Here is a 27,716-nt window from a genome sequence, read left to right on the forward strand (position 1 = left end):
AAAAAGTGTTAAGCATAGAAATACGTCTAAAATTGCGGCTCTTATTAGTATTTTCCTATTTGCAGGACTACTCGCAATGGCAAAGGACATCGGAAAACTCTGCTCACAGTGTAACAAAAGTCAAAAATAGCGATGAGAATCTGAGCTAAGACGAGAAAATATGCTGCAACAGACTACAATTCCCTGAATGTGCTTTAATAAAAAACAATATCCGTATTGGACATTACCATTTATTGAAAAGTTTGCAACTGAGTATAAAATATATTTGTAACACATTTTATATTAAATATAAAATCTCCTTAATATATATATAAATATATATTTAATTTATTAGCTTAATATTAATGAATATTAACAAAACGGAGACTAACATGAGAGAGGTAAGTAAAATGTGATTTCTTTATATGCATACAAAACAAAAAGTATGCATTTAGTTCAGGTGTCGTATTTTATTGGTGAGCTTTAATTGTATACCTTACAAGTTGTTGTCCGTTTGTATGAACGCGACAATAAAAGTTAACATTGTAAAAATAGGTTATTTCTGCTTGTGAATTGCGTATAAACAAGTGAGAGTTATCTACACAAAAGCGCCCAGCTTGGAGATACTTCATTCAACCAAATATGGTGAGGTGGTAGATAAAAAAATAATATAAATATATTTCAGATATATCTTTAATATCTTATATATGGGGTCGAAAATGGGTTCTTCTGCGTGTTACACACATTTGAACAAAACCACTCGGATCAGTATACAAAAAGTAAGAGGGCCTATTTGGGATTTCCCGACTAGGGGATACCCTGAACCATCTTCTACGAACACCAAATGCAGCTCGCGTGTGTACATGTACACAGAAATTATTGCAATATGCGCGAGCTGCCGCAAACACGTGTCAATATAATCACGTTTTCTTTAATAACTTTTCTGTTTATTAATCGTTCTTGGTGAAATTTTCAAGAGTAAATCTTATTGTGCTATAGAATATTCGTATATTCAAAATTGCATTTGCATCAAAATTGTGGTTTAAATTGGTGGGTAGTTCCAATTCCGGCGGTGGGAGCATCATGACATTACTGCAATACCCTCTAACGTTGACCACTGGTCATACATAGTTTGGCCCAAATGTCTATACAGTTTCCCATTTTCTTCTTCTTCTCGGAAAAATTTGCTGGTTCTTCGGCCATCCTGGCACGCTTACTCGCGACCCATTTGCAGGGGGGGCTCGGCCACAATGCTTCCTGACAGGTCTCTAGAGGATGCCTTGATAGTGCATCAACAACGACGTTGAGCTTCCCTCGTCGGTAGTGAACATCGAACTGGAATTGTTGCAGTTCTAATGCCAACCGCGCGATCCTCCCTAAAGGGCTCTCTTAAGCCACTTGAGAGCCATCCGTTATCACGTCGAAATGATAATCCTTCAGGTGGCAACGCAACTTCCTGATCGACCACACGATCAGGCACTCCTTCTCGGTGGTAGAGTAGCTTCCCTCAGCTTCCAGCAACTTAAGAATCGCGTTTGCTATCACTCCTGCTCCTGCCCCTCTATCGTCTGCGTCAGCACGTCACCGAAGCCATATTCACTCGCGTCAGTCTGCAAGACGAATTTGGCGGAAAAGTCTGGACGTGCTAACACAGGGGCAGTCGTCAAGCTATCCTTCAATTGAACCAATGCCACCTCCTGTTCCTCACCCCATAACCATTACCGCCCCTTCTTTAGGACCGTCGTCAGCGGCTGTACCTAATTCGCAAAGTTAGGCACGAAACGCCTGAACCACGAAGCCATCCCGAGACATTGCCGCAATTTCTTACAATTAGTCGGGGGCCTAAGGCTACGTATCCACCTTCTCTGGATCAGTCCGTATCCCCTTCCCGCAAATAACATGTCCAAGATATACCAGCCTCTCCGTGAAGAAGCTACATTTATTCAGCCTAAGGTGTGCTGCCCTCAACCGGCGGAATACCTCCCTCAGATTCTCGACATGTTGTTTTCGTGTCGCCCCTCTCAACACGATTTCATCCAGGTAGGCGAACGCATGAGGCTCCATTTCCGGCCCTATTACCATGTCCAACGGTTGCTGGAAGTGCGCACACTCCGAATGTAGTCCAAATGGCATCACCCGCCATTGGAATATAACTCTTCCCGGAAACGCGAATGCCGTGCATTACCAACAATTGGCTGCCACCGGTATCTGCCAGTAACCGTGCTTCAAATCAAGGATGTGCCTTATTCGAGGGACAGGGTAAGCATCCGGAATGGACTGCGCATACAGTTACCGGTAGTCGATGCACATGCGCCAGTCTTTTTCTTGACTAAAACGATTGGGGCGCTGTGTGCACTACGCGACAGCTCGATGGCACCTGCCTGGATCAGCTCATCTACCTGCTCGTTGATCACCCTCTCCATGGCCAGATTATTCGGGTAGTACCTTTGCTTCAATGGCTTGTCATCCTTCAGCCGGATCTGGACCTCCGCAATATGCGAGACCCCCTGCAGACCCTCGAAGAGTGCCTAGTGCGCTCGGTCCGATTCTGAGTGAGGCCCCTACTTCGCTTCCTTCTTCGTATCCTTCCCATTCGGCTGCCGAGCAGGCACTCGCTTTCCCTGATGTGGGCGGCCTTCTTTCGGTTCGTTAGGACCACCGTCTCCAGGACCAATTCGGCATTGCCGCAACGTATTGTGGTGCCCATTGCACACAAGAAATCTATTCCGAAGATGACTTGGTCTAGCATAGAGAGCATGGTGAGCATCGACATGCTGATCACCTTCCCCGCTAGGCCCACGGCTTACCACAATGCCTTCCTTACTTCCAGCGTGGATCCATCTGGCAGACGAATGCGCGTCTGCACGTCCTACGCTCTTCCCCGAATTGCCCACTTGCACACGCAATCTTCACTCATGAAGCTGCGAGTGGCCCCGATGTCGATAGTCGCAGGCATCGTCCGCACGCCAATCTTCACCGTCGCGACGATCCGGCCACCGTCTACCTTCAGTGGATACCCTATTACCGAGTCATGTGTATGTCGGCGTCGACCCGATCTTGGCTTGGGCGACACCGTTGCCCGTTTTGTCTCGCAGGAACTAAAAGTTTCGGTAAAGTTAAGGTTGCTATTGCGGTTGGGTGCCATTGTGCAAGTTGCATCTCACGCTGAATCCAGTATAGTATTGGTAGGCGTCCTGATCACTCCGTTGTTGTTGGTGTTCCGGGTGCGGGCTCTCATCGTGAATCGATGTTCGATTTAACTTGTGTAGAATGTTAGCTTTGTGGCTTGTCAATTAAACGCGTGACAATTTCAATGCAATTGTATTTTTGAGATTATATGATTATATGAGATTATATTAAGATCTACCGCTGAAAATTTAATCAAAATCAGTTGAAAAACACAAGCTGCATTTGGTGTTGGTAAAAGAGAGTTCAGGGTATCCCCTAGTCGGCAACTTCCGACTAGAACCTCTTGTTTTCTTTCTTTTTATCAATCTCACAAATTATTATTAATTTCGAGTTATCGTTTTACTTTGGTTTAGAGAGATAAAGAAGGCTCACATTTTGTAGCTGTTACTACCATATCTGACTCACAAGCTATTCGAAGTGTGGATTTTCACCCCGATGGACAACACTATGCGGTCGGGTCGAACTCAAAAACCTTTCGAATATGTCAATACCCCCAAATAACCAAGCTAAGGTAATGTTCATTCCGTTTACTTGCAAACTGTCATAATGATGTTCATTTATAAACAAACCGCCAGACAAGATCAACACTTTTATCCTCCATCCGTCTTATGCAAACGGACAAAACACCATCGAGGCTCAATATATTGCATATGCTGGTCAGCGGATGGTGAACTTGTTGCAACCGGGTCAAACGATAAAACCATAAAATATATGAGGTTTAGCAAAGATACGAATCAACTAGTGGGACAGGAAGTTGAGCTCAATATGCATGACGGAACTGTTAGGGATATGTGTTTTCTTGACAATTTATCATCAAAATCACGATTGCTTGCTAGCGGAGGTGCTGGTGACTGTAAAATCTACGTGACAGACTGTATGACGGGCATGCCGGTACAGGTGTTTAGTGGACATTCTGGACATATTTCATCACTCTATAGCTGGAACCATACAACGTTCGCATCTGGATCTCAGGTAATTTTAAAATTTTAATCCATACTAAAGACATGTTGACACAAAAAATAACCCACAGGATCAAACAATACGCTTTTGGGACATTCGATCAAATGGTGTCATCAACTCGTTTGATGAGTACAAGACCGACGCTTTCCAAAAGTCGCCTGTAACAGCGGTTTGTGTAGACCCGACAGGGCGACTACTTGTTTCAGGACACGCAGATAGCGCTTGTGTGCTTTACGACATCCGTGGAAATAGGCTTATACAACGGTTCTATCCGCACAGCGCAGAAATAAGGTAAGCGATCCAAAAATAATTAAGACTCTAGTCGGGAGAATTCGACTTGGGGATACCCTGCTTCCGCTTTACAATTTTTACAAAAAAAAAAAAAAATGCCAGTGAAGAACTCGCTACTTTCTCAAGCCGAGATTTGCTCCTAAAGCAGGATTTCGATATCGAGTTTTATCGATTGCTTAAAAACGGAGCAACTTTACATTTTAAGACAATGCGTTTTTAAATTTCAAATTGTTGTCTCATCTTTTTTTTTAGATGCATACGCTTTTCTCCTTCTGCTTATTATATGCTCACGTGTAGCTATGATAACACCATAAGACTTACGGATTTGCAAGGTGATCTTGCAAGTGACCTCGCATCTGTAGTTGTAGCAAAGCACAAAGACAAGGCTATTACAATAAGATGGCATCCAACCGAATTTTCTTTTATTTCAACATCTGCGGACAAGACTGCAACATTATGGGCCTTACCTCAATCCTAACTTATTAAAAATCCTTAACGTTAATATTATAATATTTATTAAGATGTAGTACGAATTAAATATTAATATGTTAACGTAATTATCAATTTTATTTAGAAAACCATTCATAGCTAAGGTATTTATGTATTCTAGTATTGTTTTTAATGGCGGTTTAAGTGGATCATTTATGTTTTATTGATAAATCTAAAAATAAAATAAACTAAAATGTAAACTTTGTATTTAATTTTTGCCACGTACACGGTTAAGAATTTTGCACAAATTTTAGAAATTGGCCAAAATAATTTTACTGGGAGAGTTATAAAATTTTTCAGATTTGAAATTTAGCTTTGTGATAGCATTGTTTGCATTATAAACTTAAAGGATATCAACGCGGGGTCTACTTACATGCTTTTATTTAATTCTTACGAACTTTTTACGTTATTGCTGATTTTATTCTACCGCTGTCGTCGGTGGTGACGTTTTATGCCGCTTCAGTTGTTTGTTGTTGTAAAAATTTTCCAGTAGCTGCTGTCTGTGGGGACGTTGTATTCAGCTTCCGCTGTTGTTGAAATTTTTGTTATTCTGCTGCCGCCATCGGCGGCGGCGTTGTATGCTGCGACATTTGTTGTTGAGTAAATCTGGGCTGTGTCGTAACTCCGCTTATGGAAAAACAGGCTTGTTGCGCAGTTTACTTTGTTGATGTTCTTCTTCTTTCTTTTTTATCCATTTAAGATGAGTCCAAATTGTTGGTTAGGACTGAGAGAACTTACATCTGTCTGATAGGGAACTCAACCAAACAGAAGATTTTATTCCATCATTTTTTTTTATAAGCGAATCAATTTTTGTTTTACATATAATACAATTTTTAAATGAACTAAGCCAAGTCTTAAATGTTGTGGTATTATTCTTAATGCGAGAATACGTATGAATTTTTGCTGCGTGCCGTCAATTTCCGCGCATTCGCATTTCCAATTATATTACTTAAGCTTAGTAAATCAAATTTGGTGTAAAAGACTTTAACACTCATGTTGTCCTGTAAGCCATCTCGCGGGTTTTGATTAATTTCCAGCATTAAATTTAACAATTCAGAGTAAAAATGAGGAAAATTTGGAGGTTGATAGAATATTAAATGACGAACTCCTTTGATTCGCGTGCGTCGAAAGAAGTGACCTCTCTCTGAGTAAAGCAAAATCGGTGCACCACTATGAAAAAAAATGTCTCTCGCTCGGGATATTTTTTCTTTTTTAGTATATTCACTTATCTGAACAAAATTGATCATTTCTTTTTTAAAGTGATTCCTTAAACGAACGTAGTCAAAATAGCTGGGTACATACAGCAGACAATGAGAGAAGCCCGTTCTTGTAAATTGCGGAAGAACATGTCGTACAAAATATTGAAAGCGATCTTCCAAAGCAGACTCTACGCTTGAGCAATCAATACGTTGATAAACCTGTTTGACCGGGATCAGTACATTGCACATATCACCATTTTCAATCGGATTAATAATGCGCATTTTGCCTTGGTAATTGTGGCATTTATTATTTATTATTCCGCGAAATTCTGGAAGCTCATGCGATGAGAAAAGTAGAGTTTGCCGATAGAACCGAGACGTCGCATCGAGACAATATGATCGTAGACGTTGACAATTGGTGGAAGGGAGCTTTTGCGGTTGCATATGTAAATGATCTAGTACATAGAGAAGATTCTCCCAATTTTGCGCTATAAACAGCTCCGCTTGGTCAATAATAAGTATTTCAATTGAATTAAGAAAATCAAAGTCCTTGTCTTTATCATTGATAAGCATACGTAATGCCAACGGAGATGTAATTAAAATGTCCGATGCGCTTAAGTCGGAATATAAGGACATCGTTTTTTTGGTCAAGCGAATACCAATTTTAAAGTTGTCATCAGTATTTCCGCTAAATGTTTTTTCATAATCATATGGTTTGGGATTAGTTTTTGGAAAGTATACAGTATTTCCAGAAAATTCAGAAAGAAATCGATCGAACTTTGGTATCGAATAGCCGGTATTAGGATCTAAAAAATTAAAATAAATTAAAATATAATAATAATATATTATATGCAAAACATAAACGATTTTAATCTGAGAAAAAATGGCATTTGGTTTTTAGTTGAAACTTATAAAACTTTGTTAAGAATCGTTTGACGCATAAAAGGAGACATCTCCGCCCCAAACAAAGCCTTAAATTATTCGTAAACAGCATCAGTGTCTGATTTAATACGAACTAATCAGTTTGATTGCTACAATTGAAAAAACTCTGCATCCGTTTTTTTTTGCAGGTAGTACAGATTCCGGAGACGCTCGAGTGTAATACATATATATTTGAAAGATATTAGCTTTCTAGATATTTCCAGAAAACACAGCAAATAACTAAAATCCTATTTCTACGAAAAACTTTCAATTTTTAAATATCTGACCAAACGTATTGATTACAAACTTCTAAGCTCCTAACAGAAGCAAATGTAGGAGAGAGGTCAGAGTATCTCCTAGTGGGGATCTCCCGACTAAAGCCTCTTCAAATAAATGTTCACAAAGATCTTTGAGAATGATTTTGAAGCCGAACTAAAAACTTTCCTGCAACGGCTTAAAGGGCTTTAAAAAAAGGCTTTGAATCAAATCGGACAAAACTTAAAGCTTGGCCCAAAAAATCTTTCACATGAAACATGTCTCAAATGAATTTTCATAAAGATTCTTAAAAATGAATTTAGGCCCGAAATATCTCCCAACAAATCTTTCGGTGTGGACTGTGCATTGACTCTTAAATCTAAGTAGCTTAGAAAATCTAATCGTTTCTGGGCGATATAATTAATTTGAAATAAAATAGGATAGTTATGCTGACTGGGAATATACATATGTATATATGTATATACTTTTAGGGGTTGGAGATGCTTTCACTCTTCTGTTAGACACATTGGCATACAATCTCTTTCACCATTTTCAATGGGTATGAGTTTAAACAAGTTATCTGAGGATCACTTCTGTATAGGTAATATGCCATTTTACCTCGGATTTTAAATTGTATTTCTGTTTTAATTATACATACCCTTCTGATTCCCAAATAGTAGGTTTGCTATTATTTGAACTGTTTTCAGAGCGGATTCTCGGAATGGCAATACGATGAGAGCCTTCATTCGTGTAAGACCTTGATCCCTCACACTATCTGGTAATACCACCTCGCTGGGCAGTTCTTGTGGACTTTTGACGAGCTTAGCAATCGTTTCATTATTACGTAAAATCAATGCTCTACTCTTTAATATATGATTTACTGTATGAATGCAATATACGTATCGGATCTCCTCCGCATTATCATGAGAGCGCTGGGAATAATAAAGGTCTAAGTAGCTATTCGCAATATGGAAGATTTCCGTCTGCAGAGTAGATAGAGGATAGGAAATATTCGCGGCTAGGCGCGCTTGCACTTTCATTTGTTCAAGGTCTGCGGGTTTCAAAACTTCTGGAGGCTGCTTGCACATGCCATCTAGGCTAAGCGAAGTTTTTAAAAGTGGTTGTTCGACTTTGAAATGGCCAATCGCAGACCATTTGCCTTTTAATTCTGTTGTGTGTTTTGAAAGTATTGCAGTTATATCATCTGAGGTTAGTCCTACATTAAAGCGATCCGTAAACGAATTATTTAAATCGGTAGTGTATGTTTGTTCCTGATCCACATCGACGTCATCTTTTCTTTCTTGTATAACGGGTTTCGGTAATCCTTCAACTAAGGGAAATGAGATGTGGATTTAATAGACAGATAAGTGAATCTGGTAAATGTTATCCATACCTTTCTCTGCAAAACTACATCCACTCACAAGTTGCTCGTAAAATTGAGTTTGATCCTTTAATATTGGTAAATAGCCATCAGCAATTTTGGCTCCATCGTCAATAGTCTGTTGAAAATGACTTTCAACCCTATGCGCTTGTTCCATTTGCCGGCTTCTTTGTATAAAACTATTATTCTTCGAACGTTTTTTATCCCCCCGTGAGGGAGTCCTGTTAATCCGTTTCCCATTCATTTTTATTTTTGCCTAAATCCTATCTATATCTGATAGTCAACATAGACCGCATTGTTTAAATAAGCGATATTTACTCAACACGCTACAAGTACCAAGTATTTAAAAGTAACCACTTATTTACTCAACCCTTAAAAGTAAAAAGTACTTAAAAGTAACCACTTATAGTCAATTCACATTAAGGAACATTTAGCACCTAACATCTTTTGTCAAGATATTGGCACTGCGAAACAAAATCTCTGAGAGAAGTTCCTATCCCATACTGTTCCAAAAAAGAATTAACCAATAGTTTTGAGTACATCCCTAAGAATATTATCATTCTGTCTGACGAGTTTTATTTAAACAGCATAAAAACATATTTTTTAAATAAATTGTATAAATCGCACGTGACATGGCAAGGGACAACTGGAGCACCAGCGAGCAAAGTTCAATGAAATAGCGTCCATCACAGCATTGTTTCGTCGCAGCTGCTGGAATTTCTATGAATTTTAAATAACCAATAGTATTTTAAGTATTTATTTTAAAATAAAAGTCTCAGATACTATATATAAGCCTAGCTTCAGAATATTTAATTTGGATTGGATATATTCGCCTATTTACCCTAAAATAAATACTGAAAGATATCCGGAGCTGGAGTTCGTTTCTATTCCCCGCGGAAAAATATGCGAAGTTTGCTCAGCATAGGTTAATTTAAAAAAGTATGCCTTGAATCCGTCCAGTTTATGGCAAGGTTCAAAGCGCCCTGTTTCGAAATGCCTAACGAACCACAACTCGCTTCGCTGTAAAACCAACTAAACATAAACTAAAAGGGCAAAGTTAGAAATTGTTCGCATTAAGCTCAACGGCAGCTGCACACTTTGACATTTTGTGGCTGTTCAGTTTCGATTTGTGCATGCATGTTAGCATAATCAGAACCGAGTATAGTTAGCTAGCCTATTAATATCTTCCAACATGCACCATACGCTTTATTCAGAACGAAGATATGAAAATCTGCCCAAATTTATATTTTTGTATAAAAAAACTTTATTTATAAAATCATTTATAATCTTGTATGTCTTTAGAAGAGAATATAGAAAGGAACAGTGTGTTAAACTTTAAAGTTTATACATTTTATGTGTTTGTAAGAAAATTATTTAAACAATTTTTTTATTAAGTTTTCCAGCTTCACTGTATCTACTGCGAATTTCCGTATACCCTCAGACAATTTATCAGTAGCCATGGCATCTTCATTAAGTAACCATCTGAATTGACTCTCATCGATAGAAATCTGCTTAATATCTTGGAGTTTAGCAGAGGCTACGGATAAAGCGGGTTTCAGTACCTCTTCATCATTTTCCAAATCTTTTAGTAAAGATGGACTGATTGTAAGCAGGTCACAGCCTGCTAATGCTTTAATTTCACCAGTATTTCTAAATGATGCACCCATTACCAATGTTTTATAGTCGAATTTCTTGTAATAGTTATAGATACTCGTAACTGAAATGACGCCAGGGTCATCTTGAGCCTTATAACTCTTGGTATCGGTGTGAGCCACGTACCAATCCAATATGCGACCCACAAACGGGGAGATTAGAGTAACACCAGCTTCAGCACAAGCGACCGCCTGAGCAAATGTAAATAGCAGTGTGAGATTGCAATGAACTCCATGTTCTTTTTCCAAAATTTCGGCAGCTTTTATACCTTCCCATGTTGAGGCAAGTTTAATTAAAATGCGCTCCTTTTTTATTCCAAAGGTGGAGTATAAATCAATCAATTTTAATGCCTTTTCCACGCTTTTCTTTGTATCAAATGAGAGTCGCGCGTCAATTTCAGTAGATACCCTACCAGGCACAACTTTCAAAATTTCACACCCGAATAATACGCACAAGTAATCCATAGCTTCGGATACTTGATTTTCCAGCGATCTGAAAAGAAAATACCAAATATTGTCAGAAATTTACTGAAAAACTGATTTCAAAGATAAATGGATCACACAGTGTTAGGTAAGCTGGTATTTAGATACAAATAATCATTTTCTTTAAGTCAAAACACCTTTGTCACAAATGATATTAAGGAATTTTAAATTTTAATAAAAAAGAATACAAAAATAAACATTTGAAATATTGAAAAAACATAATTAAGTTAAATATTGCTTAATATCTATAAATATTAAAAACGCACATTACCCTTTTTTAGTTTTTCCATAATCGACGGCATTTTGTACTATGTATTGATAGCGGTCCATAGTCGACGCAGATAAAATAAGTGATGGGTTAGTCGTGGCATCCGTAGGCTTATAGACATTTATGGCTAAAATGAAGAATATCATTAGAAGACACAGCTAGGAGCATTTTAAAACAATATAACTATTTTTTATAGCTACTACTACTTTTTTACTACTAAGTAAAATTTTGTGAAAATTAGTATAGCGAGTAAAATCACAAATGTTTGGGTTAATATAGAAATATACTTATCTCATATCTGATAATCTTAATCTTCAGCACTTCCACGACAACTTTTCTTTCTTATCTTATATTATTAATTAATACAAACCATTTTCTTTCTAATTGTTCTTATTACATAAATATGAAGTCGTAATAATAGGTAAATCGGTAGTTGCATTGGATCAAATTTATAGTCTCAAAAACCCAAGAATTAAACAAATAAAAACGTTGCAGTTCGAATCATTCGAAAGGCGTCTTCTTGATCATAAATATATATATATAGATTTTAGCAATTTGGTATTTAAATATATTTTTTTTTTTCCTGATTTTTAGAGAAGGTCCTCAATAGTCTACCTGCCAAATCTGATTAGCCCAAATTGGACAAAAATATTAGCCCTTTCTCAGGCGCAGACATACACGGGAACAATTGCGTTCATACAGACTGTATGAGTTCTAAGTTTGAAAATGATTGACGTGTTTTACTAGTGTTCCCAAATATTTGTATTTTTTGCGCTTTTAACCAGTTTGTAGATTTCGCATTTTTTTTTGCTTAATGCAAAAGGCTTTTGTTACTTGTGCAAAGTGTTCTCTGTTGTGCAGCTTGCTTATTTTGATTCTTCTTTTTTTCTGATGACATTCGAAAACAAACGTAAAATAGCCCAATGGCGATTCTAACTGCACTTGAAGTACAAAGTTGACTACATTTTTAAGACGTGATACAATTGCAATCACATCTTAATGAAAATTCTCAATCATCGAACACGTTGCAGATATCGAGTGTTAAAGGACGGCGTGTATTTCAAGCGACTGTGTTTGCCATCACTGACAGCTTCTGCGCTTTGTAGTAGGTTTGTAGGTTTTGAATTTGAAGGATACCGATTGCGTACTCAATTTTGAGAAAATCATGCTGCATAGTAACATTTTGTTGTATGACATTACTTATCTGAATGTTTATATTGTCTTTGGTCATACAAAGTCAGAGTCACCTTCGAATAACTTTGATTTGAACTTCATGAACTTCATACGTTTATAAACTACATTCGCATATATATGTACATACATATATCAATATGTCTCTAATGTATGTATATGGAGAAAGGCTGTATTTAATAAAAACATTGAGCCCCTGAAGTTCAAATAAAAGTTAAAGTCGAAGGTGAGTCCGACTTTTGTTACACATATGTACATACATACATTTACGTATGTACATATAGAAATAAAATGAATGTCCCAATTGGATGCTGTTTTAAATAATAAAATACAACAAACTTAACCTTTGAAATATATATGTACCTACACATATAGGCATATTAACATAGATTAACATATTTATAATCAAAAACGATATTCAAATGATTAATACTAATAAGCTTTAAACAGTACTTAATCTATAATTTTATGAGTGATAACTTTTAAACAAATTTACCATCAAAATCGCCGGTATCAGCAACAATGGTAGTTATAGTTTTAAGCTGTTCCAAAGCCGACATTTTCCTCTTTTTTATCACACGATCACTTCCCATTGCCCAACCAACTGAATATGGTGTCTGTGGGTATAAATATCGATGGTAATCTTCCTTTCATCGATTCTTACCAAAAAGTAATCGATGTTTTTTCATTTGATAAGTTCCAATTCCGCTTCCACAGTACATTTCACAATTGGGATCTTTGACTATCGAAAGTTGATAACAGCTCCATGAAAACATACAAGTAGACTTCTGATAGGAAGATTGGATAAATATTGTTATATAAGAGGGTTAATGGTCTTTGCTACGTAATTGAAAGCGAGTTTAGAAGACTCTTGCGACAAAAAGACTCCTTTGAAAATGGATAATAGGAAAAAAGAAGCATCTCCGACCCCATAAAGTTAATCTGTCTTTCCGTCTGTCCGACCTTACGTATAAACGCAAGGATCTCAGAAACAATAAGAACTAGAGACTACAAGAGCTTGACTTTGAATTAAGGTCGTCCTAGTGTCCGCGCGGTACATGTTTGTTTCCGATAATCGATTTCTTGCCTCATTTCCAAGCAATTGATAAAAATCGATATCGAGATCCTGTTTTTGAGTAAATCTCGCTTTATGGGTTGCAATTTGTGCGGTCTGTTACGGGTTCGTGTCCTATTTCGGAAAGATCGGTAGTGCTATTTCTGTTTCAGGTTGACAACTGTGACAGTTACAAAACAATAACAAATAAATAATAACACCGACTGTAAGTTGACTTTTAGCCGCGCAATTTTATATAAAATTAAAAAATAAATATATTGTTATATTATTTTTAAAGATAGGTTAGATAGTTAAGCGGCCGTATACTCACTTTGCCCAGATGACGCGAACGATGGACACTATCCTGGCATCATTATGCAAATAGGCCGAAAGCTGGTCCTATAGAATGTCATCGGCCTATGCAAAAGTAGGCATGAGGTTGACATGTACCCTAAAAGAAATAATATAGACATAATGCTAATCTCTGGTCCCATTTCACCGATAGAACTTATTTTAAAATAAATAGATATCCCTTGATTTTCGCAAACCATCCGAGTGGCAATGCCCGAGGCGGTGCAGCCACAGTCATCAAATCAAGCATACAATTCGCTGAGCGCACTCCTGTCCTGGAGCCTTGGTTTCAAGCAGCCGTGACAGCAATCAACACGCCAACTGGAAGGCTGACACTTGCAACGGCTTATGTACCATCCAGACATTAATGATCTCTTCCACAGGTTAATTATTGGGGGTGACTTCAATTCAAAAAACACCCGGTAGAGTTCTAGGTTAAGCCACCTTTAGTTTGCGTGTGGCATCCAGGATTGCTGCTCAAGCTGAAGCTCCGTTTTATATGACGCATCTTCATAAGAGCACTTTTTACGTAAAAAGCGAAATCAGCCAAATCAATGCCGGTATTCCGCAGGGAATTGTGTTGGGCCCTGTCCTATACACCCTGTACACAGGTGACCTTCCTGTTATCGAGACGAAGGTGGAATATTGTGGTCAATGAAGCCAAGTCCGCACGCATAACATTCACCACAAGACGCAAAACCTGCCCGCCTGTTAACCTAAACGGCACCACACCCTACGCAGCTTCAGAAACAAAGTGCTTTTACACAAGGTCATTCTAAAGCCAATCTGGACATACGGGATCCAACTGTGGGGCACGGCCTCAACTTCCAACATTGAGATCATTCAAAGTTTTCAAAACAAAACACAGCGCAGGCGGTTTAAGGCTTCCTATTACGTGAAAAACAGTGTAATCCACAAGGTCCTCAACATCCCATCCGTCACCGAAGAAGTGAAACGAATTAGCCTGAATCATACGTTCAGACTGGACTGCCACTGCAATCACTTTGCAGTAAACCTCCTCGACAACAGCCTGCATCCCTGCCGCCTTAAAAGACACCACCTACTTGACCTGCCTTTTAGGTCGCCTAAAGAGTGGTGAGACCGCTCCGCTGTAAATACCATATAAACCCACTGTAAAAATGTATATTATATAATTTACAAGATATATTGTAAGCAAAATTTGAGTTAGACCCATTAGGTGGACAACCGAGGAAGACGTGAACCGTTATCCTATTTGAAGAATTTAATTGGATAAGTATTTTTTTTGTTGTTCTTATGATATTCTTACCTTTGTTGTTATTTATTTTAAGTTTCAGTTGTATTTATTTTTGTAGTTTTTTGTTTTTTATAAATTGTGTAAGCCCCTTCGCTACAGATGTTTAGTATAGCCGTGTTGACTTTGATTAAGGCTTCCGACTTCTTACTGCTTTAAAAATTATGCCTCCTCGGCTTCCCAGTCAATCTCTTGAACTGGATCTCTGAATATTTGCGCAACAGAACCCAAAATGTACTTTTCGGACTTCTGGTGTTCCTCAAGGTAGTCATCTTGGCCCGCTACTCTTTTCATCAATAACCTTAAAGCCGACATTGCTGTCTTCCAGTCTTGGTGTGAACTCAACCTGTAAAATTGAAACTGTTCCAAATGCAAGGCAATCGCTTTCTATATATATAATAGAAGCCCGCCTCAAATGATTTCTTACACCCTTGATATTGTACCGCTCGAGCGTGTCAACAGTTCCAGCAATGAAGTTAATGTTCTAAATGATCATAAATTTATATTTGCGATGATCAAAGAACTTTGACGATCCGTTCACGACGCAGACCCTTTATATATCTCTGGTACGACCTTTTCTAGAGTATGCGTCATGTATCTGGTCGCCACAATATTCTATTCATCAAAACAAAATTAAATCTGTACAGAAACAATTCTTGTTGTTTGCCCTTCGTGGTTTAAACTTGGGTCGTCGAATGCGGTTGCCGTCATACTCCCGTAGACTTCTGATGATTAATCTTCCTTCTTTTATTACTCGTAGAAGTATGCTTGTAATATTTATTTATAAGTCAATTACGAGTGAAATCGTCTCGTCTGGCTTGACTAGACTAACACAGATGTATAGTTACATCTTTATCGCTTTAATTTTGTTCAACTCACTGCATGAACCCTTCCGCTGTGACGATTATAACAAGCATTATAGAGTTTTCAGCTCGAAGTCTTCTCACCCTCGTAAAGTCATCTATTCTAAGCTATTTAGCAAGTAGATAGTAACAGGAATTAAAGCTTTCAAGTACTTATGTAATAATACGAGCTTTTGTAAATAATTCAAGAAAGGCTTTAATTACTCTCTAAATCAAATAAGTTTTATTCATTTTGGATACAATTCTCTGAGCAAAGAATACAAGATTGATTGAAAGGTTTACAATTTCGTCATCCTTGAGGATCTTCTGCATGTTTGTTCCACTGCCCAAGACCTTTAGAACTTAGAAACGACGACATCAGGAACTACATACATATAAATAATATTGGCGATAATTACCAAAAAATGCGTGTACTAAAAATAGGGAAACCAATATGCTTGCAAAACTAAAATTGGAATGAAAGGATTGGCAGGACATCAGCAACGGTTTAGCGAAGTAAGTACTATGCTGCTTCGTTTAAAAAGTAGACCAGTTCGGATTTCGGTGTTTATATTTCGTAATTATTGATATCTTACATGCTGAATTTTAAATATGAATTCATTTAGTAGACCATAATGTACAGCAAAAGATCTCTCGAATTCACTTATAACTTGGCACACTAGTATATCAACATTTAACAACTTCACATATTCTCTATAGCAGGGATGGACTTAATTTATGTAAAATTAATAGGGTGTCATCCAATTAATGAAATCGGGGATTTACTGTATAAAAAAACAAATTATTTATAAAAAACGGGTTTCATTGGAATAGATTGTTGTCAATAATGCGTTCATTTAATCGTCAACAGCAGCAAATGCAATTGCGAGCGAGCATTCAAAAGCGTACTATGAGATGAGCTTGCGCCACCACTGTACAATTTAATGGGTTTTCAGGCGCAATTTTTAGTTTAGCATACGGTAATGCTAATGTTGTTTGTAATTTGTTTATTTCACAGTGTCTTTAATTTATAACGATGTACATCATGTAAATTTTAAGTGAAATTTCTAAAAAAACGTTTTTTTAAACACAAACTAAAAAAATTATTTATTTTTTTTTTCTTTTTAACCTAAGCTTGACACAAATCGAATAATTCTTTCTTGTATGCATTACATGTATGTCGTAAAAATAAATACCACGGACAGAATCCTGGATCCCAATTACCTTATTTTACTTTCAGCAAGTCCTCAAATCATAAAAAAAAAAAAAAAAATTTAGTTGATTGGAACGGATACTTGAACTGATAAACTAACATTCCAATGTTGTATAAAAACTCAATCAATTTTTGTTGTTGTCAAAATTGATTGTCTTGCCGATCGATCGATAAGTCAAAATATTGATTTTATGCTGCTTGAAGATTACGTCTTATATTCTATGGAATGAATGAACTAACGTTTTTTTTTTTTTTTTTAACTTTAAGGCCAAAGTCTGACTGAATTAAGACTACTTAATACATAAATTCAATACAAAATATCTATCTGCAATTCCATCCACGAAAATAGGCTGGTAAGCCAATTGTTGGCGAATAAATAAAATATGAATTGCATAAATAGGGATTCAGGATTTATCTATTTAATCTTTTCGTGGTTTTATTTAGTGTAATGACACCTCATTGAAGAAATATTTACATAAAGCTATGTACTCAGAGTTCATAGAAAAAATAAGTTTTTGATCCGTTGACGAAAAATTATTTTAAATTTTTTGTACATAAAAAATACGAACAAATCTACGATTGTTTATTTTCTCAATAAACTAAACTTCAAAAAATTAACTATGATTAAATCAGAAATAATCTTTGATTTTAAAGGTTCTCAAAAACTATAAGAAAAAATCTTCTGAAACTTCACGTATGTATTTCCAATTTTCCAAACTACAATCATCTATATTTCATTGCATGTACAAAATCAATGCCTTATGTAAAACGCATTCAAACAGAATTATTAGGTGTACGTTTCAATTAATCATTTGATCATAATCTATTGACGATTTCACGGTGTTTGTGTAAATTAGCGAGTAAATCTCTATCAAAATATCACGCGTGATTTTGTTTTTGTTTTTTTGTTTTTTAGTAATATTCGGAAATAAGTCTATGTGTTGTTTGGTTAAAATCATTACTATAGGTATTTCTTTCTGTTTATATTTAGTAACACTTTATGCTAGTTATTAGAATAATGATGTTGGGCTTAATGATTATAATATTCTTAAAGCATCATAGCGTACAGCAGGCCAAAGAAGACAGCCCACATTAACACAATCCCATGCATCTTATATATAGGACTCTCACCATCTGCAATTTTTCTAGCAACAAACTTCAACGTTTCATCTAATAAAACTACAGGAATTGAAAATTTCATCACAGTTATCCATTCCTCTGCAGACAACGGTGTCACTTGGAAGACGGCCTAAAAAATATACAGAATTTAAGTGCCGTATACTTAGTGTTTTTTAAAACTACTTACAGAGAGGACCTCAACATATAGAATGACAAAGTGAAGCGTGAAAGATAGAGCCATTGAGCCAAGCAACCACAAATTACACCATGGAGGCATTGTTATTAAAGACTGGTTCTCTGATAAGCTGAAAAGAAAACATATTACTCGTATATTATTTGTTCCGCAAAATTAATATAAATAAACTTACCTGTTCATTGCATTTAACATTTCAATGGTCACAAGCACAGATAGGGCCATGGTCATCGCATGTGGATCGCTGAAGATTTTACAATCAACACCTTTGAATTCCTCTCCACCGCCCAAACAGGCAAGATGATGAGTAAGCTGCCAGTATGTTAGGCCTGGACCTTCCGAAGAGAACACAAACCACCAAGTTGCTGCACCAACAGTTGCTGCACCGACATAGAAACCAATGGCCATATAACTAAATTCGAAATAAATTAAATATAAGATGCGAAAAAAAAATAAAAATTTTACAGCCTGTATAAACGAAGCGTCAGCTGTTCATAAATGCAATTGCCGCATAAAAAATTAATTGCAGAGAATTATTTTTTACTCAGCATTCAGCTAATACTCAATTTGCCCGTATCAAGATGTTTTCAATGAGCAGCTGTTGCTTTGTTTAAACAGACTATTAACAAATTTCCAACCGGAAGAACAGCCATCCTGAAATTAAACCTTCGTCAGCTTTCCTTGGAGGTTTCTCCATGATGTCCAAGTCAGGTGGGTTGAAACCAAGAGCTGTAGCTGGTAGGCCATCAGTTACCTACAGAAAAAGAATCAAATTTATATATCAATAGGTAGACAAAGTGTTTTAAAACATACCAGGTTAACCCACAAAAGTTGAACTGGAATCAACGCTTCGGGCAAACCAAGAGCGGCTGTCAAGAAAATGGAAACAACTTCGCCGATGTTGGATGAAATGAGATAACGAATGAACTGCTTCATGTTGTTATAAATGGCACGGCCTTCTTCAACAGCAGAGACGATAGAAGAGAAATTGTCATCGGCCAAAACCATTTCGGCGGCAGATTTAGCTACAGCTGTACCAGAGCCCATGGCGATACCAATTTCGGCTTTCTTAAGAGCTGGAGCGTCATTGACACCATCACCAGTCATGGCGGATATTTCGTTCATGCCCTGCAAGAATTCAATAATCTTGGATTTGTGCTGTGGTTCCACGCGCGAGAATAAGCGAGAACGCGCAACTGCGGCCTTTTGTTCAGCAGGAGATAGATCGTCAAATTCGCGTCCAGAGTATGATTTTCCAGTGGTGTCCTCATCCTCAGTAAATACACCAATACGACGACAAATGGCTTCAGCAGTTGCCTTGTTATCACCAGTGATAACAATAACACGAATACCGGCGGCCCGGCAACGAACAATGGCATCGAAAACTTCTTTACGCGGGGGATCCAGCATGCCAACGACTCCGACAAAGGTCAGATTAACTTCATACTGATAGAACTTATTAGAGTCACCCAAATCCATTTCTTCGGGGCGAATTGGACTGTCGGCAACAGCAAGGGCCAAGCAACGTAAGGTATCGCGTCCGGTACCATACTGACCAGTCAGATTTAAGATCTTGGTCTTGAGCGCAGACGTCAGTGGCACTTTGCTTGTACCGACACGAGCATGTGAACAGCGGTCCAACACACCTTCGGGAGCTCCCTTGACGAAAAGTTTTGGACCAGTACCCAAGCGAGATGCCTTCAGTGGTGTACAATAAGAAGACATAGATTTACGATCGCGAGAGAATTCAAGGGTGAACTCTTTCTTCCATTTCATTTCAATTTCACCACGACAAGCAATAGCAGCTGATCTGCGATCCAATCCAGATTTGTTAACATTAAAAGAGTTCAGTTTTTCTGCCAGCACAATCAGCGCAGTCTCGGTTGCCTCACCGACCTTTTCAAATGCCTGCTTGAATTCATTGTAATCAATTGCCGAATCATTGCACATAATACAGATGGTAGACAATTCCTGTAGAGCGTCGTAATCGCTGGCTTTTACTCTCTGACCGCCCAAGAACAACTCGCCAATTGGTTCATATGTCGAGCCGGTCAGTTCAAACTCAAGAAAACTGCTATCGTTACCTTCAACTTTTTCAAAGATGAACATACGGGAAACAGACATTTGATTTGTAGTTAGTGTTCCAGTCTTATCAGAGCAAATAACAGATGTGCAACCCAAGGTTTCAACAGATGGCAGAGATCGCACAATTGCATTCTTTTTGGCCATGCGACGTGTTCCCAACGCCAAGCATGTGGTAATAACAGCAGGGAGACCCTCGGGAATAGCAGCGACAGCTAATGCTACAGCGATTTTGAAGTAATAAATAGCGCCTTTGATCCAAGATCCTCCATGTGCCGGATCGTTGAAGTGACCAATGTTAATGGCCCAAACAGCAACGCAAATAATCGAGATGACCTTAGATAATTGTTCACCGAATTCATCCAATTTCTGTTGCAATGGTGTTTTAATCTCTTCAGTTTCTGACATTTCAGTACGGATTTTGCCAATAGCAGTGCTGAGGCCAGTACCAATAACGACACCACGAGCTTTGCCAGCGGCAACATTTGTACCAGAGAACAATATATTCTTCTTGTCCTGATTGACTGCCCGGGGGTCGGGAATTGCGTCGGTGTGTTTTATAACCGATATCGACTCACCGGTGAGGATAGACTGATCAATTCTTAATGTTGTTGAATAAATGTGAGTAATACGAATGTCAGCCGGAATCTTGTCACCAACAGACACCTCAACCAAATCTCCAGGAACAATTTCTTTCGCTCTAACTTTTTGAATACCAGCCTTGTCTTGTCGAATTACTTTACCCATTTCGGGCTCGTATTCTTTTAGTGCTTCAATTGCTGATTCGGCATTTCTTTCCTGCCAAACACCAACGACAGCATTTGCTATTAGAATAAGTAAAATTACTAAAGGTTCTACAAATGCAGTGAACGTCTCTTCGTGTTCTTCAAACAGCGCTAATACCTTTAACGAAAAAGAGCACAGTTAATGTAATAACAAAACAAATCAGGGAGCTCTAGTCGGAAGTGCTCGATTAGCAGTTAGCTTTTATCACAATCCACTTCCCTGAGAAAAGTGGCAGGACAAAAAATATTGCAACGCAATAAGACTTACAAATGATATTATGGCTGCCAATAGCAAAATCTTAACCAGAAGATCGTCAAACTGCTCTAAAACTAGTTGCCAAATACTCTTGCCTATAAATAAAAGGAATATATCAGATTTTACAAACACATGAACACATCAGCTAAAGCACTTTAAGTGCTTGCAAAAACATTTATTGCGCACCTTCCTCTGTTGGCAATTCTGAAAGTACACAGAAAGAAAAGTTTAACTTATAATATTATTTATATAAGCAATAATACATTATAATAATAAGTGCAAGGTTAAAAAGGCCTTGATTGCCTTACAGACTATTTTTTTTATACTTGTGACTTTTTTATGCCTATAATAGTTTAATATTTGTTTATTTATATTCAACAAAAAACTACTTACCATTGGGTCCATATTTTTTCTGGTTGTTCTTGATCTGATCAATGGTTAAACCGCGTTCAGCGTCTGTGCCAAAGAAATTGAGGGATTGTTCGACGGTTTTCGCGTGGCCGTCTTCCATATTGAACGATTATCCTTCGCGTTCAACAATCTACAACAAAATTATGATAAGTTCTATTATATATATATTATGAGTAGGTCAAAGTTTTATAGCTATCAACCTAAAACACCTTAGACGCAACCTCGATGTTCACTTGCCGAGAGTTGAAACTTAATTATAATTTAAAAAAAATAAAAACAAGAGTGCCCCAGTTAGGAGATACCCTAAACAACACAGCGCCAATCTGCTATTGCAAACATTTCAACTTTCTTTTATACATTCGAATTGAATTCTTGAATAACTTGCTGTCCGATCTTTAAAAAATGTTGTGTGTGTGTTGCATATTCGTTTACGAAAACCTATATATAACAAGATTGTTGTCTCTAGGTCGAATTGTCTACGAATTAGGCTTAAAATAAAGCTGTTAGGTAAATGGTAGCATTAAAGAATGACCCATTTCTCGTGGCTTCCATGCGTTTCAGCAGACATAAATCAACTGAGCTCGTTGACCTGATCAAGAATTCATTATGTATTCACTATGTCGCCGGAGTTGCTTGCTTCTACCTGTTACATACAATTTGGAAGAAACCAATTCCAATGACTTCCCCCCAAGCCATTTAAAAGTGAATATGTACTGTTGCTATTTGTATAAATGGGAGTAAACGTAGAAGAAATATTTTTTGACCTAGATAAGGGATGGTCGGGAGCCGGGCTTTTATATCACAAACAAGAAAGGACGGAAAATATTTACCAAGATACGGCCTAGTCCAACCCAACACGATCAAGTATAACTTTTTTGTATTTCAACAAATTTTACATGTTTTAAGATATCGTTTTATTTGACATTTTGTACAAATTTTCAAACAAGAAGACATCTTGATGTTGAAAAAAACTAAACCCCAGTCGCAGATCTAGCTAAAATGCAAAGTATTAACTTCCCTAATGTCTGTCTGTTCCAAAATTAAAGAATAGGCATATATATTTCGCTTCTACTCTCTAATTTCATTTTATTTGACTGCTGCGTACTTTAATGAGGTTTGCACGGACCCGCATAAGGCACACACTAATACTGCAGCTTTTAGAGGTACTCATTTTCAAGATAATTTTCGGGAGCTTCAACTCTATTATTTGCTTATATTTCTTATTTTGATTACACAGCCATTGTCATAATTGCATGCGCACAACTTCTGTCGCACTAGCTTGATGCAAATATTTATTGCTCACACTCTTTATGGGTGACAAAACACATTAGTATATAAATGTATCTGCGACCTTGATCATGAACCATATTAAGGATTATAGCAAATTGGTTTTGAATAATACTACAGTCATAATACAAGTCACACACAACATGTACTTGATTGTGTACTTTGTGTTCATATGTATTTACATATCCCACATACATGTTAAAATGGGACACGTGTGGCTAGGTATGACTCCACGTACATAATACACACGCATTCACACATACACAAAATACAAGTAATACTTATGCCTTTCATTACCACTGAATTTGTCTTATTTGTAGTGTCGACTTATGAGATTCACACACGTGTCACTTTTGGCCAACTAGTACAATTTTTGCAATCGTGATATAGACATTTATTTACAATCATTCAAGACGAACGAACTTTACGTTTTAAGTACTTAATTTTTCTGCAGCCAATATTTTTATATTAAATTGCCATTGCGCCTTTATTTTTGTTCTAAAAATATATGTGAACTGTTACAAGAATGCAGTTTTAGGCCGTTCATTAATAAATATTCCGGCGTTTAGCGACTATGACATGACAATTTCATACACAGGACCGCAAGTTGATTTTCTTAAAATATCGATAAGAAAAATGAGTAGTTTCCAATAGACACGTCAGATACAAGCGTTCTGCGTCAATCAGTGCTATTTATTTTCGTCGATTCTGAGATTTTAAAAATTTGCTTTAAAAAAATACCTTTAAACCGCAAGATTTTCGGTTATTAGTTTATTTTGTTATGTTAAAAATTATATTTATAAGCATGTTTTCTCACCATCTAAATATATTTATTCCTAACGATCGAGTGGCGCTTCACGCTAAACTGATTAGCTCATTTAAACTGAGAGTAGAACGACGAAAAGTGTGAAATCTTCTTAGCGATCGGTAATATTTTGAATAATTGATTTATAATTGTCTAAACGCAATAAATCAATCTGCAATTTAATTTAAATTCATTAAGAAATCGTTTAATAACTACGCGGGCACAAGTAGGACCTACATTCAAAATTTGAATCGCTAGCTCTTATAGTTTTTAGGATCCTTTCATTCATACATACGGACGAACGGATGGACGGATAGACGGACATAGCTAGATCGACTTGGCTATTGATGCTGATCAAGAATATATATACTTTATTGGTTTGGAGATGCTTCCTTTTGCCTGTTACATACATTATACCCCTCTTACCCATTTTTAATGGGGTCAGGGTTTAACAATTAAGAGACCTCTAATAGGGATCTACAAATGTGGGGATACCCTGAACCCTCTTTTACCAACACAAAATGCGCTACGATCTCGTTTGCTGCAGCAGTTACGAAATGATTAAAAAAAGCTCCCACCTGCAATCGAACCAATAATCGACCGAACTACTTGCCACCGCCTCATACTCCACAGCCATATTAAGATTTGACTCTAGCCCTTAAAGAATAATAGGTTTGATCAGGATTTCGATATCGACTTTTATTGATTGTTTGTAAACGGGACGAGTTATCGATTATCGGGAACAAAACCGTACTGCCTAAGCACTATGAGGTCCTACCAGACATACATGGCTATCGACTAGGTTAGTGATGTAGTTCAATAATATATATAATATAAATGATCCTTTTGCCTGTCGCAACACTTTTTACCGAGCGATCTATTTGAAATCGCTTCATATATAACAGCTATACATTGATATTCGTATGAAACATTTAGGCTTTTATGAAACAAAAACTAAATTAAAATAGCACCATATACCTACAAGGGCAGTATACAATGCAATCCCTATTACAATTCTATTTATAATATTAATATAAAAAAAACGGGTATATGACATAAGGTGCGCACATGAATATAGAAATCCTTGCGTTTTGCGTTAGCTGCCACGATTGCAAACGATTTTTCTAAGAATTTCCATATTTCTCATCTGATCTGTAAGAAATTTTCTAGTAGACCTTTTTGTGCTATATGACATTCGCAAAAGGAAATCAGCCTTAAATAGTTGTCTGGTACCAAATTTTTCTTATTATTCATTTGATTTTGCCTATTGGGAAGGCAGGCAGACGGTACTTTAATACTATTCGAAATACTATTCTTCACTATACTTGTGATTTTGTGATTAGCTTTCCAAACATAATAAAAAAGGCTAAGGAACTAAGAAGTTGGTATCGATTAAAAGTTGTTTAAAGTTGTGTAAAGTTATCGATAATCGGGAGCAACTTGTACCGCGGGGCCACTAAGAGGACCTGCTTTCAAAATTTAAATTCTGTAACTCCTATAGGTTTTGAGATCGACGCATTGTCACATAAATTAGATAGACATGGCTAGATCGACTCGAACATTGATGACAATATAAAATATGTATAATTTATGAGGTCGGTAATGCCTTCTTCAGCTTGTTATACATTTGTACAACGTTATTTTACGAATTGTTTGTATTGAAAAATACTGATACTCTGACTGAAGCGGATGTAAACTACTGTATATTCCCAGTATTAATACTCTACTATCAATAGCGACGAAAAATGGATCTCATGGCTGAATTATTCGCAGAATACGCGCAGATCAAGATGTTTGCTCGCCTAGGTATGTACATATGTACATTAATGTTCATAAATATTTAATCAGCTAACAATGTATATACATATGTAGATATTACATATACATAGATAAATAACATACAAACATACATACATATGTATATATGTATGTATGTATGATCATTCGTTAACGAATGCGAAACAAACAAATCAATGTAAAAAGGAGCCCCTTATATATGCATACAACAATTAAAGTCTGTTAGTCACATAGTACGATAATATTTTGCACGTGCATACATATATGTATATATATATATATATATATATATATTTATATGCAAGTTTGCGTATGTGTATATGCATTGGTTTGTATGTATGTACATGGATATGTATACATGAAAAAATACGTCTGTATGATTATTTGCAAATATTTTTATGTATGTATAAATAAATTACCTAGACACACATATAGAGGCATATAATTTGGGTATTCAAGATATTACCTAAAAATAGACACTTAGCTACTGACGTTCAACACACAAGCATATGCACATACAGACGTATGTATGTAGTTGATAGTTCGCTAACAAAAATATACTTATACTATATGTATAACCTCTACAGTATATACATACATTCATACGCATATATATATGTATATATATATATATATATATACATATATACATATATGTATATGTATATGTATATGTATATGTATATATATATATATATATATATATATACATACATATGTATATATATTATAGGTATGTATATTATATATATATAATATATACGTTTATATGCATACATATAAGTTGAAAATACATACATACGTACATATGTAATACAAGACCAATAAATAGGGTCATTGATGTATGTACATATGTTAGTAAAATGTACAAAATATTATGCACCTTATTATTTCTTAGACCTGCTTTTAAAAAGTTGTATTTCAATTTTTTGTCTTTCGCGTGTCATTTAGCATGGGTTGCATAATCAACTTTTCCACGCATACATACATATGTATGTATGTATGTGTTATAATTACATATGTACATAGGTAAATACATATACTCTTTTACATTTAGGTATGTAGGTATACCTTGAAATCTTGTGTACACACATAAATATAAATGGATGTTTAAAATAAAAATAAAGGTCTTCATAAATGATCATAATTTATATTTCGATGACTAAATATTTTCAGAAGATAATCCAAATTAAAATCACATTTGCATGTCTTTGAACATGTCGAGCGAACTACCTTCTTTTATGTATCTACATATGTATGTGTGTACATACATGCATATGTATATTTCGAAATTTTCTATTCATGAAGATGAACAAAATTATATACATACATATAATTATGTATGCAAATACGTATGGTTGCCCGTACTTGTATATTTAGGTATGTATGTGTTACATATATCTTATATATGTTTGTGCACTTGTGTTGAGTGTAGATCAGGGAAACGTAATTTTCAATACATAACTGGTTCAATTGTAACTTTGAAATATTGTAGGATACACTTTAAATCACCAACTTCATTATTAAATGTACATAAGTATATATATACATATATATATATATATATGTATATGCTTTTATATTTATATATATATACGTATGTATATAAATACTATATATATATATATATACACATATATATATACATATATAGTATTTATATGTACATGCAAGTGCGCGGGTTTTTAAATTTTAAAAATGTTTTAATACTTGTATTAACATATGAACACATAAATTTATATATATATATAAACGCTGTATATAGAACTTGTAATGTTGTATATATATTTTTACACTTTCGTGATCGTACTTATTAGAATTGTTGTAATAAATCAACAAAACTTACAAATTTTGATCTAAACAAAATTCTTGTATTATATAATATTTTTAGTCAAAAGACCAAGAGCTAACACAAAGATCGCGCTATTATAACGATCAACGGCAACTGAACGCAAGGAGAACGTTGCTTGATGAGAGTGTCTATTTGAAT

The 27,716-nt window shown here is 36.2% G+C and overlaps 4 protein-coding genes across 8 annotated transcripts; 1 reads left to right on the forward strand and 3 right to left on the reverse strand.

The window, feature by feature from the left end:
• Window positions 1-304: 304 nt before the first annotated feature.
• On the forward strand, window positions 305-5,008 carry LOC135431368 (WD repeat-containing protein 47). The gene is made up of 5 exons (XM_064686487.1): window positions 305-380; window positions 3,522-3,679; window positions 3,744-4,140; window positions 4,199-4,419; window positions 4,672-5,008. The coding sequence occupies exons 1-5, from the start codon at window positions 345-347 to the stop codon at window positions 4,895-4,897; spliced, it is 1,038 nt and encodes a 345-aa protein (XP_064542557.1). The 5' UTR covers window positions 305-344; the 3' UTR covers window positions 4,898-5,008.
• A 648-nt stretch (window positions 5,009-5,656) lies between these two features.
• LOC135431367 (U3 small nucleolar RNA-associated protein 25 homolog) lies at window positions 5,657-8,944 on the reverse strand. Its single transcript, XM_064686486.1, has 3 exons — window positions 8,677-8,944; window positions 7,942-8,613; window positions 5,657-6,913 (listed from the first exon to the last, which is right to left on the reverse strand). The coding sequence occupies exons 1-3, from the start codon at window positions 8,906-8,908 to the stop codon at window positions 5,784-5,786; spliced, it is 2,034 nt and encodes a 677-aa protein (XP_064542556.1). The 5' UTR covers window positions 8,909-8,944; the 3' UTR covers window positions 5,657-5,783.
• A 960-nt stretch (window positions 8,945-9,904) lies between these two features.
• Window positions 9,905-12,911, reverse strand: Taldo (transaldolase). The gene is made up of 3 exons (XM_064687430.1): window positions 12,755-12,911; window positions 11,071-11,194; window positions 9,905-10,809 (listed from the first exon to the last, which is right to left on the reverse strand). Exons 1-3 carry the CDS (start codon window positions 12,849-12,851, stop codon window positions 10,035-10,037), a joined length of 996 nt encoding a protein of 331 aa, XP_064543500.1. The 5' UTR covers window positions 12,852-12,911; the 3' UTR covers window positions 9,905-10,034.
• A 3,083-nt stretch (window positions 12,912-15,994) lies between these two features.
• Window positions 15,995-27,716, reverse strand: SERCA (ATPase sarcoplasmic/endoplasmic reticulum Ca2+ transporting SERCA). Of its 5 annotated transcripts, none has more exons than XM_064688176.1 (10): window positions 23,422-23,654; window positions 21,820-21,967; window positions 21,613-21,630; window positions 21,439-21,521; window positions 19,117-21,288; window positions 18,942-19,057; window positions 18,479-18,715; window positions 18,298-18,415; window positions 18,123-18,240; window positions 15,995-16,163 (listed from the first exon to the last, which is right to left on the reverse strand). In XM_064688176.1, exons 2-10 carry the CDS (start codon window positions 21,935-21,937, stop codon window positions 16,135-16,137), a joined length of 3,009 nt encoding a protein of 1,002 aa, XP_064544246.1. In that variant the 5' UTR covers window positions 21,938-21,967; window positions 23,422-23,654; the 3' UTR covers window positions 15,995-16,134. The 5 variants fall into 5 exon arrangements, with proteins under 5 accessions (XP_064544246.1, XP_064544247.1, XP_064544244.1 ...); XM_064688177.1 differs by lacking the exon at window positions 15,995-16,163 and adding an exon at window positions 16,332-16,563; XM_064688174.1 differs by lacking the exons at window positions 15,995-16,163; window positions 23,422-23,654 and adding an exon at window positions 27,573-27,716 and having other exon boundaries at window positions 17,933-18,240.

The sequence above is a fragment of the Drosophila montana genome, unplaced genomic scaffold, assembly GCF_035044405.1.
Source record: "Drosophila montana isolate Dmon_TW-CO22-7 unplaced genomic scaffold, ASM3504440v1 contig_3200_1, whole genome shotgun sequence".
Classification (NCBI taxonomy): domain Eukaryota; kingdom Metazoa; phylum Arthropoda; class Insecta; order Diptera; family Drosophilidae; genus Drosophila; species Drosophila montana.